Source organism: Pelecanus crispus, chromosome 2 (genome assembly GCF_030463565.1).
Source record: "Pelecanus crispus isolate bPelCri1 chromosome 2, bPelCri1.pri, whole genome shotgun sequence".
NCBI classification, from domain to species: domain Eukaryota; kingdom Metazoa; phylum Chordata; class Aves; order Pelecaniformes; family Pelecanidae; genus Pelecanus; species Pelecanus crispus.
Window position 1 is genome coordinate 19,956,760 of NC_134644.1, and position 13,079 is coordinate 19,969,838.

The following is a 13,079-nucleotide window of genomic DNA, read 5'->3' on the forward strand; positions in this document are numbered from 1 at the left end:
TGCCAGCCCCCCGCGCCTGCCCGGCCCTTCCCTGCCGGGCCCCGGCCTCCACCCCGAGGCCGCCGCCAGCCCCCGCCCGCCCCTCGCCTCCTTCCTGCCCTGTGAGGGTCCCCGCTCGCTGCGGGCTCCGCCGGCCGGCGCTTGGGCCGCGTCCCCTCACCCTGCTCTCGCCCCCGCGCCTGCGCTGCCTCAGCCGCAGCCGCCGTCCCCGGGGCTGCCGGGGGAGGGGTGCGGTGCCCGGCCCGCGGCGGGAGGGTGCGTGTCGGGCCCCCGGGCCAGAGGCAGGCGGGCCGGCCGGCTCCCCAGGCTGCGCCGGGCTGTTGGCTTCCACCCTGAAAATACGGTCCCGAATTACCGCGGGCGGCGGCCGCGGCTGTGCCTTTCACCGGGTTGCTTGTGTAATTGGGGTCAGGGGCCCCAGGGGTCCCGACGTGTCCGGCTCCCGCCGCAATGCCTCGAGGCCTTGGAGGATCTGGGAGCGCTGTGGAAGCTGGCTGCCAGGCTGCCCCTCGTTCTTCTGAGGCGGGAAAAGCCCCGGACTGTGGCAGTGAGTTTTGCATACCTGTGGGGCTGAATCAATTATGCAAAAAAAAAAAGAACGAATATGCTCCTTGTGAGGGACAAACCAGCTCCTCCTGTGAAGCAGATACCATCACTGCCACGACCTTAGGTGTGTTCTGACTTTATTGTGCCGTTGGGGTTGTAAGCGAGTTGCAGAACAGCGGCCCAGGTTGTGGCGCGGAGCTGGGGGCTCTGTGTAGGCGGCAGCTGCGCCCTGCCCATGCCAGTGTCCCCTCCGTCCCCCTTCCAGAGAAACCCCTCGCTGTCTGTTCGAGCACCGCCTGAAGCCACCCTGCATCAACCACCTCTCCCGACACCTGTGTCCTAAATGACATTTTTAAAGTGGGTGACTGTGTGTAGTGCCAAAGCAACGTGAGGATGTTGCAAAGGAGGAGATGAGCGCTCGTGACGGCGTTCTGCTGTCCTGATTTGATTTCTTCCGCTTGCAACACACAAATGTGCGCAAGCGCCCCCCAAAAAGCCAACCAAAAGTAAGGCCAGTGCAGTATGATTTAAATTTACAAAAGCTGGACTTTGCTTGATGCTCGCCCCCTTATTTTATACCAAAACAGAATCCAAACTGTTGTTACTTCGGAGTACTGTGCTCAAAGCTCGTGTGTACTCACTTCACCACACACCAAAACCAGCAGCGTTCTTCCAAAGGCGTTGCAATTGAACGTCTCCAGCTTCTCTCCTAGGCCTCAAGGGAATGCTTTTGGGTATTGCCATGTGTTTGTATTCCTTTTTGTATACATTCACATCAGCTTTTTAAAGAGCTACTAAAGAATTTCTGCTGGGCTGCTTGAACGTGCCAAGCCTGAACTTTAAAAATAGCTCTTTCTTTCACTGTAGGACTTTTTTTTCCACACTTGTGTACCAATATATTTAGTATATACAGTTGAATACTGTCTTTTTATTGAAACAATCACAAATATTTCCTTCATATTTTCAAGGGCTAAAGCCAGAACTATATAGAAGTTGAGTTTAATCTGGGGCAGATATTTTTTGATGCTTAGCTATTAAACTGAGGCTAATTGCACTTTTTTTTTTTTTCTTAAATTCACAAGTAGAATACTCATAGAAATTTACAGTTACTTGAAAATTGTGCTATAGCATAATGCGGTGAATAGCTTTAGGGTAAATGAGAATTCCTGAGCCTTATTGTTGGGAAGTGCCTGCTTAAAAGAAAGAAGAATATGAAATAGGCTTCTTATATTAGAAAAATAATTAATTAGAAAATACGTGTGAATTTAATCTTATTTGTCAAATGCCAGTGAGCATTTGTAAATGAGAATTTCTATATTATTGCAAAGTGATGCAGTTTATGTTCTTTTATTCAAGAGAACCAGATGGATAGATAGGAGAATCAAAATTTCATCTTGATCCTGTTTCATAAAGGACTTATTGTAACCTGAGTAAAAGCTATTGGTTTGTATGAATTCTGACGCAGTTTCCATCCATTTAGTTTGGTCTTCTGCATCACACTGAAAACAATTTGACGAGAATGCATAAGTAAGCAATACTGACAAGGGTTCTTAGTGGGTGTTTATAGTACTGATGCAATTTAAAGCACTATCTGAAATTGTTTCATTTTATGTTAAAATGCTTTTGAACAAAACCATGCCAGACAGTTCATTGCTACAAAATGTTTAAAAAGTGTCAGCCACCCCTGTGTACTGAAAGTGAAGATGGGAAAATAGGCTTCCCAGGCCTTCTGCAGCAGCGTTTTTGGAGCAAGATTTGCCTCTAACTAAAAACCTTGCCAAGGAGGATATTCATAATCTCCTGTTTCTATGGAAATGAGGAACATAACTAAGTAACTTTTTTCTTTTGTGTCGTTTCAAGGCTTGTGTAAGTCAGAGGAAAAGCTTTAATTGATGCCAGTGATCTCCAAGTCATGCTCTTTATGGGCAAATGTTCAGTTGTAGTTACCAACAAATAACTTTTTTTGATACAGAAACTGCTGGGCAGAGTTAAGAAAACACAACAGCTGAGGTGTCTGTAGCTGTCAATGAATATGCAAAAAAACCCCAACCAACCAAAAATCCATGAGGCAGAACACCATTTCAGTACAACATAAGGCAGGGCTATGCCTAAGTTCAAGGAGACTAGATGTGGAGGAACAGCCCAACATCAGATATGTTGTGTTAGCCTAGATATGTTTGAGACATGGTTTATTGCTCTACTACAGGAAATTGTAAGCAGAGGTTAGTTTCAGTGATGGTCCTTAAAGGCTATATTTAGCAGAAATGCCATTAAGACATGCGCTTCACAAAGGTAATTTTCTCATCGTTTATCCTTCTACTCAAGGTTCATGTGGCCAAGCTGTAGAAAGAAGCAAGACAATATGTGCCTTGAGGAACATGCTTGTAAAGAAAACCTATTAGGTGTTGCTTTTTATCCTGAACCAATGTTGAAGCAAAGCTTTGTAATGATTCCAAGACACCTTGTGAACCCGCAGGTCTCATCTTTCATAAGGAATTGTGAAAATTGTTGGTTTGGAGTTTGTTTAGTTCTTGTGCTGATGACTTTGCATCTTCATAGCTTTCTGAAGCCTTTAGCTGTTGGCTGATTTTTGCCCTACTTAATTTCTACTGCCATTGTGTGCTGTGGGTTCTCCTAATTGTTATATTCTGGTACTTGTGAAACTAACATATATCAAATTTGTAAAATATTTTTTCTGTAAATGTATGGATTTACAGACTAGCTGATAGTGAGGTGAGATGCAAATATTTTGTAATCACTTACCTTTGATGACATCTAGATTAAGAACCTCACCTTTGGCAAGAAGTACAGTCTTCCACTGATTTGTACAGATACCTTCCATGGACCACATGATTTATTCTCCCTATGTGTTGTTTCATCTGTAGAATATTTATTTATTTATGTGCGACTTTAAAATACCTCTAAACCAGAAATGTGCAATTTTAATGTATGATTTTGTGACTTTTAATCCCACTGTCTGAATCTCCCATTGGAGAATCCCTTCTTACTGGTAATCTTATGTTTGCATTTCGAGTTTGAAAGTAGTAAGAAATTTAAGACTTGCCAGTAGTTTAGTATTAAACAGTTTCTCTTTCTATCTAGTTGTTTGTAATTTCAGGTGAAATTTCCCACGTTGTGTGGGGAAAAAACTGTAGCATTTGATTTCTGAGGTACACTGAGAAGAAAAATAATTAATAGGAAAAGTGAAATAGTAAATTATAACTGGAAGAGAGTATGTCATATGATTAATTCAGCCAGTAGAGTATACTAGAACACTGATTTTATATCAGCTAGATATTGTCAGACACCAGAAAGTATTCTTAACAGTACTATTTGATATTCAGATTTCAGACAACTGGCCCGGTTACAGTCTGGACTTGTTCACTTATCCTCAGCACTACTATGGAGATCTGGAATATGTGCTCATACCTCATGGCATTATTGTTGACAGGTATGTGTAGTCTGAATCTTACTAAATAAATTCTTTGGTCAATAGTATTATTCTTTTTTATAAAGCCTGTCATCCACAGACAGTGTGTATATAACATTTGTCCTAAAATATTATATTAGCAATTATAAAAATACTTTAATTTATTTAATTTGGAAAGTATAAAAGTGCTTGAAGGTTAGGAAATGCTAGACTTGTGGTTGCCTTTGCAACTGCCTAATTTCTTTCACCTAATTTCTGATTTGGGTATTGAATGAGACAGGGATCCCACAAAAAGGAGAGTGTGATCATATAGTGAAATTGGCATTGGAATGTAAATTACAAGAGAGCTGAACTGAAGGTGAAAGGGCAGGTACAAATCTTTTGTATATAGTTATACTTGAATGTCCCACCTGCAGTCTAACCATCCTGTGGTTTTAATACAAAAAGGAGAAGAAACTGTGTTCAAATATGTACAACTTTGGCAACTCCCTAGTACAAAGTATTAATGCTGATAAACTTAATGCTTCCTGACTGCACTATTGACTTCTGCCATTCAGCACCACCGAAAAGTGTGTCGTGGACTGTTTGGGTCCAGATGCTAGGTTTGGATGGTGGCACTGGGAAAGCTTGATCATCCCTCATTCCTTACCTTATAGGAGTTCCCATGTGCTCTCAGTGTAGGCATTTGATGGTGCTTTGGTATTCGTGGTAGTCCAGCTCAGTGTTCATGCTCAGTTATTATTTTGACATGCTGTTAAAAATCTTATGAAAAAATTACAAAATGGAAATTTTCAACAGTGTATTTATTGGGAATATCTGAATGGAATTTCATGGGACATTTTCAGCCTCCAGCTTTCTACCTACCACATTTAAACAGACAGTTGTAAATACTGAAATTGTTGGAGCTCCTTGAAAGAAGACTGTAAACATCCATCATAAGGAAGAGTTATGACTCCTGTATTTGTTTTTAAACACAAGCTTTCTTTCATTGTGTTTTCAGTTACTATTGTGTTGAATTTTTCATCTCTTTTGGTTAGGGTCAACTGACTTTTAATTCCTCTTTTTTAAATAAATACATTACAACTTCAGTTCTCATATAATTCAATATAAATTTGTTTGAACTAAGCATTGAACTCCAGTGTTGTTGTTTTAATTCAGCAGAATTAACTCCACTGTTTTTTCTTATTCCAGCAGAAAAGACTGATTCTGTTCTAATGGAAAAGGACGCAGAACTGAATATATTGTGATCATGCAAAATTTTCATGTAGGAAGGAGGCTCAGCACTTGAGAAAATTCTCTTGTCAGTTGGTAGCAATTAAATACAGGTTAAAAAACTGTATGTTTTTATTTAGAAATTGAAATTGGTACATTTTTGTCTATGCTGGAGTTCATACTCTTAAAATACAAAGTGGTCTTTGCAATTTTTGGAAATTTCAGCTGCTCAAACAATCTGAGGGAGAATATAAAGAAAATTAAAATCACCAGAGAAATGTTTCTTCCTAATGAGAGGTTTTCACCATTATGCTCAGACTTGTTAAAAGATGATAAAAGACTATTTTACTAATCTTCAGTAAAGTGAGTGAAAGTCTTTTACTAATCTTCATTCTTAAATCAGTAAAAGGAATTATATATTTGAGGTCAAACAATGATCTAATGATATCTACCAGTTTTCAAATCTAAAAAATACTAATTGCTGCTATATGGAATTTACTTGAGCATTACAAATACAAAGATGTGAAAATGAAGCAACACCTTTTGCTCATAACTAGTATATTATCTTCAATTTAGAGCTTACTCTTCTCTGGTACATGCACACGTGTAGATTTCATTCAAGTTCAATGTATTTATGTAGTAGCAAATGGATTCCCATATTACAGTGGGTAGAGAAAAAAAATTGTGAAACATGTAATCATAAAAGACATGGGATAAATTATAGGATTATTTAATAAATTGCATCCTGTCAGGAAGTCCACTCTCATTGAAACTACTGATCTAATTCAGAGAGCTATCAAAAAATTTTCCAGCGAAAGCATTTACAGAAAAGAAAGCACTGAGTTGTTTTTCTGCAAAACATCAAACAACATTGTTCAGTTTTCTGTTGATACGTGCTTTATATCTAGAAATGACCTGGTACCCTGTTTTAGATCTACCTTGTTCTTTAGAAAGCAAAGCTACTTAAGATAAGCATGCATGTTTACTATTTTTATCTTGAAAATTTATGTACTATTGTATGGCAGAAATGTGTATCTTTTGGTTTCAATCATCTGCCACATTGTGTTTGCAATGCAGAATTGTCAAAGAGAAGACAGATGTGGGAACCCTACAATTCCGGCTTAACTGGAGCATAACCTTGATTATTCTCATGTGTGTGACCTTGAACAAGTCACTTAAGCTCTTCTTTTTTGCTGTGTGAAATAGTGATAATGCACAGTCTTTTGAAAATTTTGATTAATGCTATATTTCTTTATGGTATTTGTGTATATTTTTATTAAAATTGTAGGGGTAGTGTCTTCCAAAGCCTATCAGTGTGAAATATTTCTAATAATTCTCTTCCCTATCTTTCACTTAATTTATTATTCTTGCATAGTAACTAATGTAAGTTAGGGGATTGTACAGGGATATTGTATATTGATGTTTCCTGTGAGGTAAAACTGAAGGCTAAGTTGCATTCTTTACTCCAAAGTCTCCGAAATGCTTATGAATTCGACATATGCTGAGATGTGTTACTCCCTTTCCTATAACTGGGGAATTTATGCATTTAAGGTTAACGAGTTTGATTCACATGCTTTGCATCTTGCATCCATCACTTTATATCTGCTTACTGTGAACTTGATCCAAACCCAGCCAAGCGAAGTCAAGACACTTAAACAGACTGTCAGTCAAGCTATATACTTACCATAGTCTTTCTTTGTAACCACATGGAAAGCATACCATGAACTTAGAGAATCTGCATCTAATGTTATTTTATCCTTATTTTTTTTTTTTTTTTCCCCAGGACAGAACGATTGGCCAAAGATATTATGCAAGACATTGGAGACAACGATATTGTAGTTCTCTGTGTCCTCAAAGGTGGCTACAAGTTCTGTGCTGACCTTGTGGAGCACATTAAAAATCTCAGCAGAAATTCAGAAAGGTTCATCTCCATGAAAGTCGATTTTGTTAGACTGAAAAGTTACCACGTAAGTCAACAACTTATTTATGTAGATTATGGTTGTATGTTCATAATAAATAGTGGACTTTTGTAAATGGGAAATTTCCTCCCCACCCCCCTACAAATTTTAAGAAAAACAGTGTGAAAAGTAGTTTTGTTTGAAAAACCTGTGAGGTTTTTCCAAAATATTTGCTCATGTCCCTTTATACTTTATGGATAGTATGAATGAGGATATGAAGCATCCTCAAGCTGTATTTTTTTATTTAGTCTGTCTTCATTCTTGGACAGAAAATTATTCAAGTTTCCATCATGTAAAATGTCAGCGTGTTGTTTGTTCTCAAAATCCTGAACAGTTCTGTCAAGTTTATTTCATGTTACTTCATTTTCTACCCTCCACCCCACCCCCACATAGTTTGGCATAACTGCAAGATAATAAATCTATGTCTTATCCTACATGTTTAATGCTAAGTAAATGAAATGCTTTCATCTTCATAACATGCAGTTTACATAGTTTACAAGGTTTACATAGCAAAATATACCACTAGATGATGATAGTATTTTATAAGAAAACTAAATAAGCCATTGAACCAAATCCAGTGTTGAAGTAAGGATCAAGAATTCCTGTTATCTTCAGAGGAAATTATGCAATAATGATTCATTTGTTTCAGTGATGCAATGATGGTGAGATGACCGGCCTTTTTTTTTGGAATGTGTGATTACAATTTCTATTTGCATGAACTATACATTTTTTTTCCACCTTGCAGTTCACACTCCATGGTGAGGGAGCATTTCTAGAAGTAAGTTGTCCTAGAAATGTCTAAGTACACTAAATAAATGGAGTGATAATACAGTTGCTCTCTGAGCACAAATGCAATTTGCTGAGTCCAGTAGTTCCCATGATAACACTACATCCTTTCCACAGACAGAGGTTGGTTGGTTGGTTGGTTGGCATTTTGCTCTTACCCTAGTGACCATAAACTTCCTAACTTTCACAAATCCAGTCTGAATTTTTTCCATCATGGAAGAGATGTGGATGAGAGCCTTTTGTAGCCATTTGGTTAGGATTTGGTCTCGGGACTTCTCTTTCAAGAATTAGTCAGGTCTATGAAGGACGTGTAATACTAATGTTGTACAATTTCTAGCTATTTAGCAGTATTACAGAACTAATTAATAAAGTAGAATACAATGTTTGTCTCACATAAGGGCACATGGAAATTATACTCAAATTTTTTTGGTGTAGTAATGATAGCACTTCAATAATACTGCTTGGTGAATAGTGGAATTACTTAAACTGGTTTTTATTTTGCACCTGGCATACAGGTAATGCACATGCTTTTCCTATTGGGTTATCTCTTATCCAATATGAAGATACCCTGGTTCTAAAATTTCTTTCCTTGGTGACAAGTCAACTCTTACTAGCCATACTAACCCATAATGAATGAGTGGCAGGAGATGTATACTGCAAAAGTGTGGAAATCTTCATATCATTGCTTAGGAAATAAAATAAAAGCATGTTATATCAAGCTGAAACTGCAAGACAAATTTTGTTATGCAAGGATGCAATTATCAAGACTAAGTCCTAGATGATCCTAGCATTTAGTGGCTTTGCATATTTTGGATCTTAGCCTCATGCATTAGCAGGAAGGTAGCACCTTTCCTAGAACTAGTGCTTGTACCTAGTTTTTAGAAAATAAATCCTTTTTTTCTTATAAGTGCTTCCAAACAGGTGTCATGTATTTAGAGCCTGAAGCTATGCGTGATTTAGTGCTTGGGAGAGTGCTTCATATCTGCCTGGTCTTGAGAAGCTGAATGACACTGCAGTATAAATTTGAAATTACATTAATATTGGTAGATTTGTTCCATGAGATATACATAAATGTAATGCTTACTGAAGTACCAGTACCACTACCTGCCATTCTTTGTGTTTTGAGTTATCATTGTGTCCTGTCCAATTGCAGGTTTTAGAGAACATACCCTTGTCAACATAGCCATGGTCAGAACACTTGAGGAACTAGCTGTTACTCGTTTGAGTGACTCTTTATCCCAGCCTTATATGAGACTCGCAAATCCCCCGTGTCCGTTTATTCTGTAATAACATACCTCTCATAGTGTTTTACACTTTAATCAGAGGCAAGTAATTACAGTTTTAGAGGTAAGATTTCTTTGCTTCCCTTTGCCTTTTCTGTTCCACTTTCTATTAAGACTTACTACTGCTCTCAACTGATTTTTCTCTCTGTTTATCCTTTTTTCATTTTATAGACACTGTTGTTCTCACATTATTTATCCTGCTTCCTTTTACTAACTGTTCTCTGTTTCTCTCCTAAAGGGAGTCCTGCTGCTTTCAATATACTTCCTTCAGATAAGTCTCCCTTCCCCCCTCCAGCTGTTTAAATCCAGCAACTAATTTCACCTCAAACTCATGGAATTTTTGAATTGTCTCATTCCAACATCCATACTGAAAGGTTAGTCAATTTTTAGAGGTTGTAATTTAAAGTGGGATTTCTTGGTTTAATCATGTAGCAAAAATGGGCTGTAATTGTGGCCCAAAGTCAGATCTTGGCATCAGTGAAAGTGCATCTTAACTGCAAAGTATCAGCAGAAAATGTATTTTGATGTCTGGCGTACGGACATGATCACCTTTCAAATAAAAGGAGATTGCAAATATGACCAGCTTTACATGGCTCTTTGTTTTTCAAACCTGTCATCATATTCCAGAATTTAGACACTTAATTAAGATGTTAAAAACTGCTTTCATATTAAGTAGCTGGAAGTTGGGCATGTAAATTCTTTTTTAGACTTCTTCATACAGATGAATTGATTTAAAAAAAAAAAAAAAGTACATTTAGATTCTCTGGATATTAATGAGATGAGGGGCTGTTTGTACTTCCAGAATCAGGATGATTTTATCAGGTTTGCAGAGCATTGACATATGTGCCTAAGCCTGGATATTTTTATGAGAAAACCTGCTGTGTTTTTCAAATGGTGTCTTAGTTTCATTATCTCAAATTGGCATGTCAGATTACTGAATTTAGTATATATATAGGTAAAGTGGGAAAATACCATTTATTTATTATTTTCAGAGGAAACAAAGTAGAATCCAACTTAGGAAACTGTAGCTTAAAAATAATGTGGTTATACAGTATACTCTACAGACATCGGTATTAGTTCTTAGACCTTTGATTGATAGAATTCCTGCAACTGGAACTGGAGGTGCAGCCTTGTCTGAAAGCATGTTTTTACTTCCTCTAGAAATCAAACTGTGTTTTTCCATTTCTTTAGTTTTGGGGTTTTTTTTCACTAGAATGCTAAAATGATACAGTAGAGAAAAGTTTATACATGTGGACAGAAACTTACAGGCTTAGGTGTAGATCAATAAATAAAAAATTAGGTGTGTTTAATTGTAAACGAAGTTTATATCTGTAAATCCATAAATATACCATTTACAAAGAAACACTTGATAACATTGTTATAACTCAGATTTTGAAGGCTTCTTAATCACTAAGAATGATATTTAAAACAATTATGGAAAGGAAAAGAATGGTGGTTGGAAGATACATGGATAGTTTTCATCCATAGAAATACGATAAACTCTTTGGAGAATGCCATTTCTTGTAGACTTACAAGTGACACGATATACTTGCTCTCATTTTAATTTTGTGTATTTAAATGAGTTCAAAATAAGGAGATTGTTTAAGTGGGGATTTGATTAGAGGCTGTGTGGTGACTTTACAAGCTTCTAGCATGGCAGGCAAATTAAAAGAAAGCACCAAGGTGAGAGTTAGAAAATATGATTTCAGAAATAAACAGATATGGAAGTATCGTGTAAACTTAAGGGTAAGAGTCAGGAAGTAGATGGAGAGGAAAATAAAATCTAATGATCAAAATTTCAATGAGAAGCAGCAGCTCTGAGTTTTAAGAGGCAGAGAGCAGAAAACATACACTTTTTTCAACGAATTCAAGTCCAGTGAGGCAGTAAGTATAGTGGGTAGACAAGGAAGCACTAGAAGAGTCCTCACATGAAATGGAAAGCTGCATGCCAAGTTTTAGGAGAAAACAATGTATTGTGGAAACACTAACATAAGAACATATAGAATTTGGCAGATGTTAAGTTCTTAGATGTTAAGTTCTAAGACATTGGATTTTAATGTAACATAAGTTAGGAACAGTGGAATTGACTGCAGAGATTTTTGAGTTCAAAACTAGATGAATAAAATTTAATATATTCAGTTTTCACCATAATTAATTTTTTCCTGAGTGATCACTCCTCCACAGGGAATCAGAGCTCTGAAGTTGAAAAGAGGTGAGTTTCAGATTGATAGAAGAATTCAAAATTATTTTCAGAAACATGATAGGTTGAAGTCAAGGATGAAAAGTAATGGAGGAAGAAGTTGGGCTGGGGGGTGTCATCCAAGGAGAATATGACACCAGCAGGAGAGGTAAGAAACATGGATCCAGAAATTCTTTAATATGTTTGTGATATTGATAACTTTAGCAGATTAAAGAACTAATTAGGAAGAATCCAGAGGGACGTATAACAGAGGAAGGAGGAAGGTGTTTTACTAGGGTGTTTACAAATTAATGGATAGCACTAGACAACAAAGAATGTTTACGGATGAACAAAAAGAGAGAGTGAAGGAATAGAAGGGCGTGGATGTCATGAAGAGAAGGGCTGAATGGCATATGTTTTAGTAAAAAAAACATAGCATGAGAACCATACCAGAAGAGTAGACTGTTCATGAACAATAATTAGAGCTTCTTTTTGTTCAGTGTGGAAGAGACAATTTAGGACAGGCTGATAAAGGTAAAGGTTGAATTAGAGCTTGAGACGGAAGAGGATGTTCTGGCTCATCAAGTCTAATCCCCTACTAATAGATGCATCAATATCACCTAATCCTGTTCCATGGGTATGCCAAATGTGATCTTTAAACCAAAGCTCAATTTTTAAGTGGAATTGGAAAAATTAAGTGGAGCAGTAGAGGAAGTATGCTCCATCTGTAGACTTTCTTGAGAAGTTCTCAGCAACCTGTCAGTAGAAGAGAAAGTAAATTAATGTGAATTAAGACTTCTTTAGTGGACAGATGATGGAAGCTAAAAATTGAAAGAATCATGCTAAGTGTTGTTGAAACTGGTGGTGGGGGCTGGTGGAAAAGAGGTAAAACACCACAGACTTTTATTAGGCCGACCAGTGTGCTTTCTACGTGCATTGCTACCTGTTCTTGTGAAAAGTTTAGTATTCCCATATTGTTATCCATAGCTATCTATTTAATTCTCTTCATTATTGTATTTTACAAAGTAAGTATGATAGTAAACCTCATGTGCTGGGGAAAGGCAAGTGAATCTCGGTGGCATAGGTTTTTTTTCAGTGAGAACCATGGTGAGCTAAACTAGGAGAGAGAGTGATACTTTTCCTTAAGATTTTTGTGATTTCTTTGGTAATTTCTGCGTGGACTAAAGTGGCAGAAGACCGGTCATCTCTGTTATTTTGAAATTGCGCAATGCACTTCTGAAAGACCATAGTAGATGAATTGTTGATTATTACAGATTATTACAGAATATTGATCTGGTTTACATACAGTATCTGAATTGCAGATTCTAGAAGTGCGTTTTTCATCTTCTGGTGTCAAGAAGATATTGTTGAAAATCATCCTGAGAAATACAAATGAACTTCAAAGGAATGTTGCTTGCTAGTCACTTGGAGGAAACTTCTAGAGGATTATGTGGATTTGGTCAATTCATGTAATTCTTTAAAATTAATACATTATTTATGGTTTCCAGAACATAACTAATACAAAAAGTGACCTCTGAATTGCAATCCATGCACAATGGTTGCATTGAAGTTTGTTCACAAACAAATCCATTGATATGATCTGTTTCCTCTTCAGCCTCCAGTGCTTTGAAATATATTTACAACTATTGGTTATTAATCTTGGCACAAACAGCACCATTAGTGCT

General features: G+C 37.4%; 1 protein-coding gene across 1 annotated transcript in view; it reads left to right on the plus strand.

The window, feature by feature from the left end:
* The window catches only part of PRTFDC1 (phosphoribosyl transferase domain containing 1), a 48,007-nt gene that overhangs the window by 230 nt on the left and 34,698 nt on the right, over positions 1-13,079 (plus strand). Inside the window, exons 2-3 of the mRNA XM_075705712.1 lie at positions 3,891-3,997; positions 6,972-7,155. Coding sequence (XP_075561827.1) covers positions 3,891-3,997; positions 6,972-7,155 — 291 coding nt within the window. The remainder of the gene's footprint in view (positions 1-3,890; positions 3,998-6,971; positions 7,156-13,079) is intronic.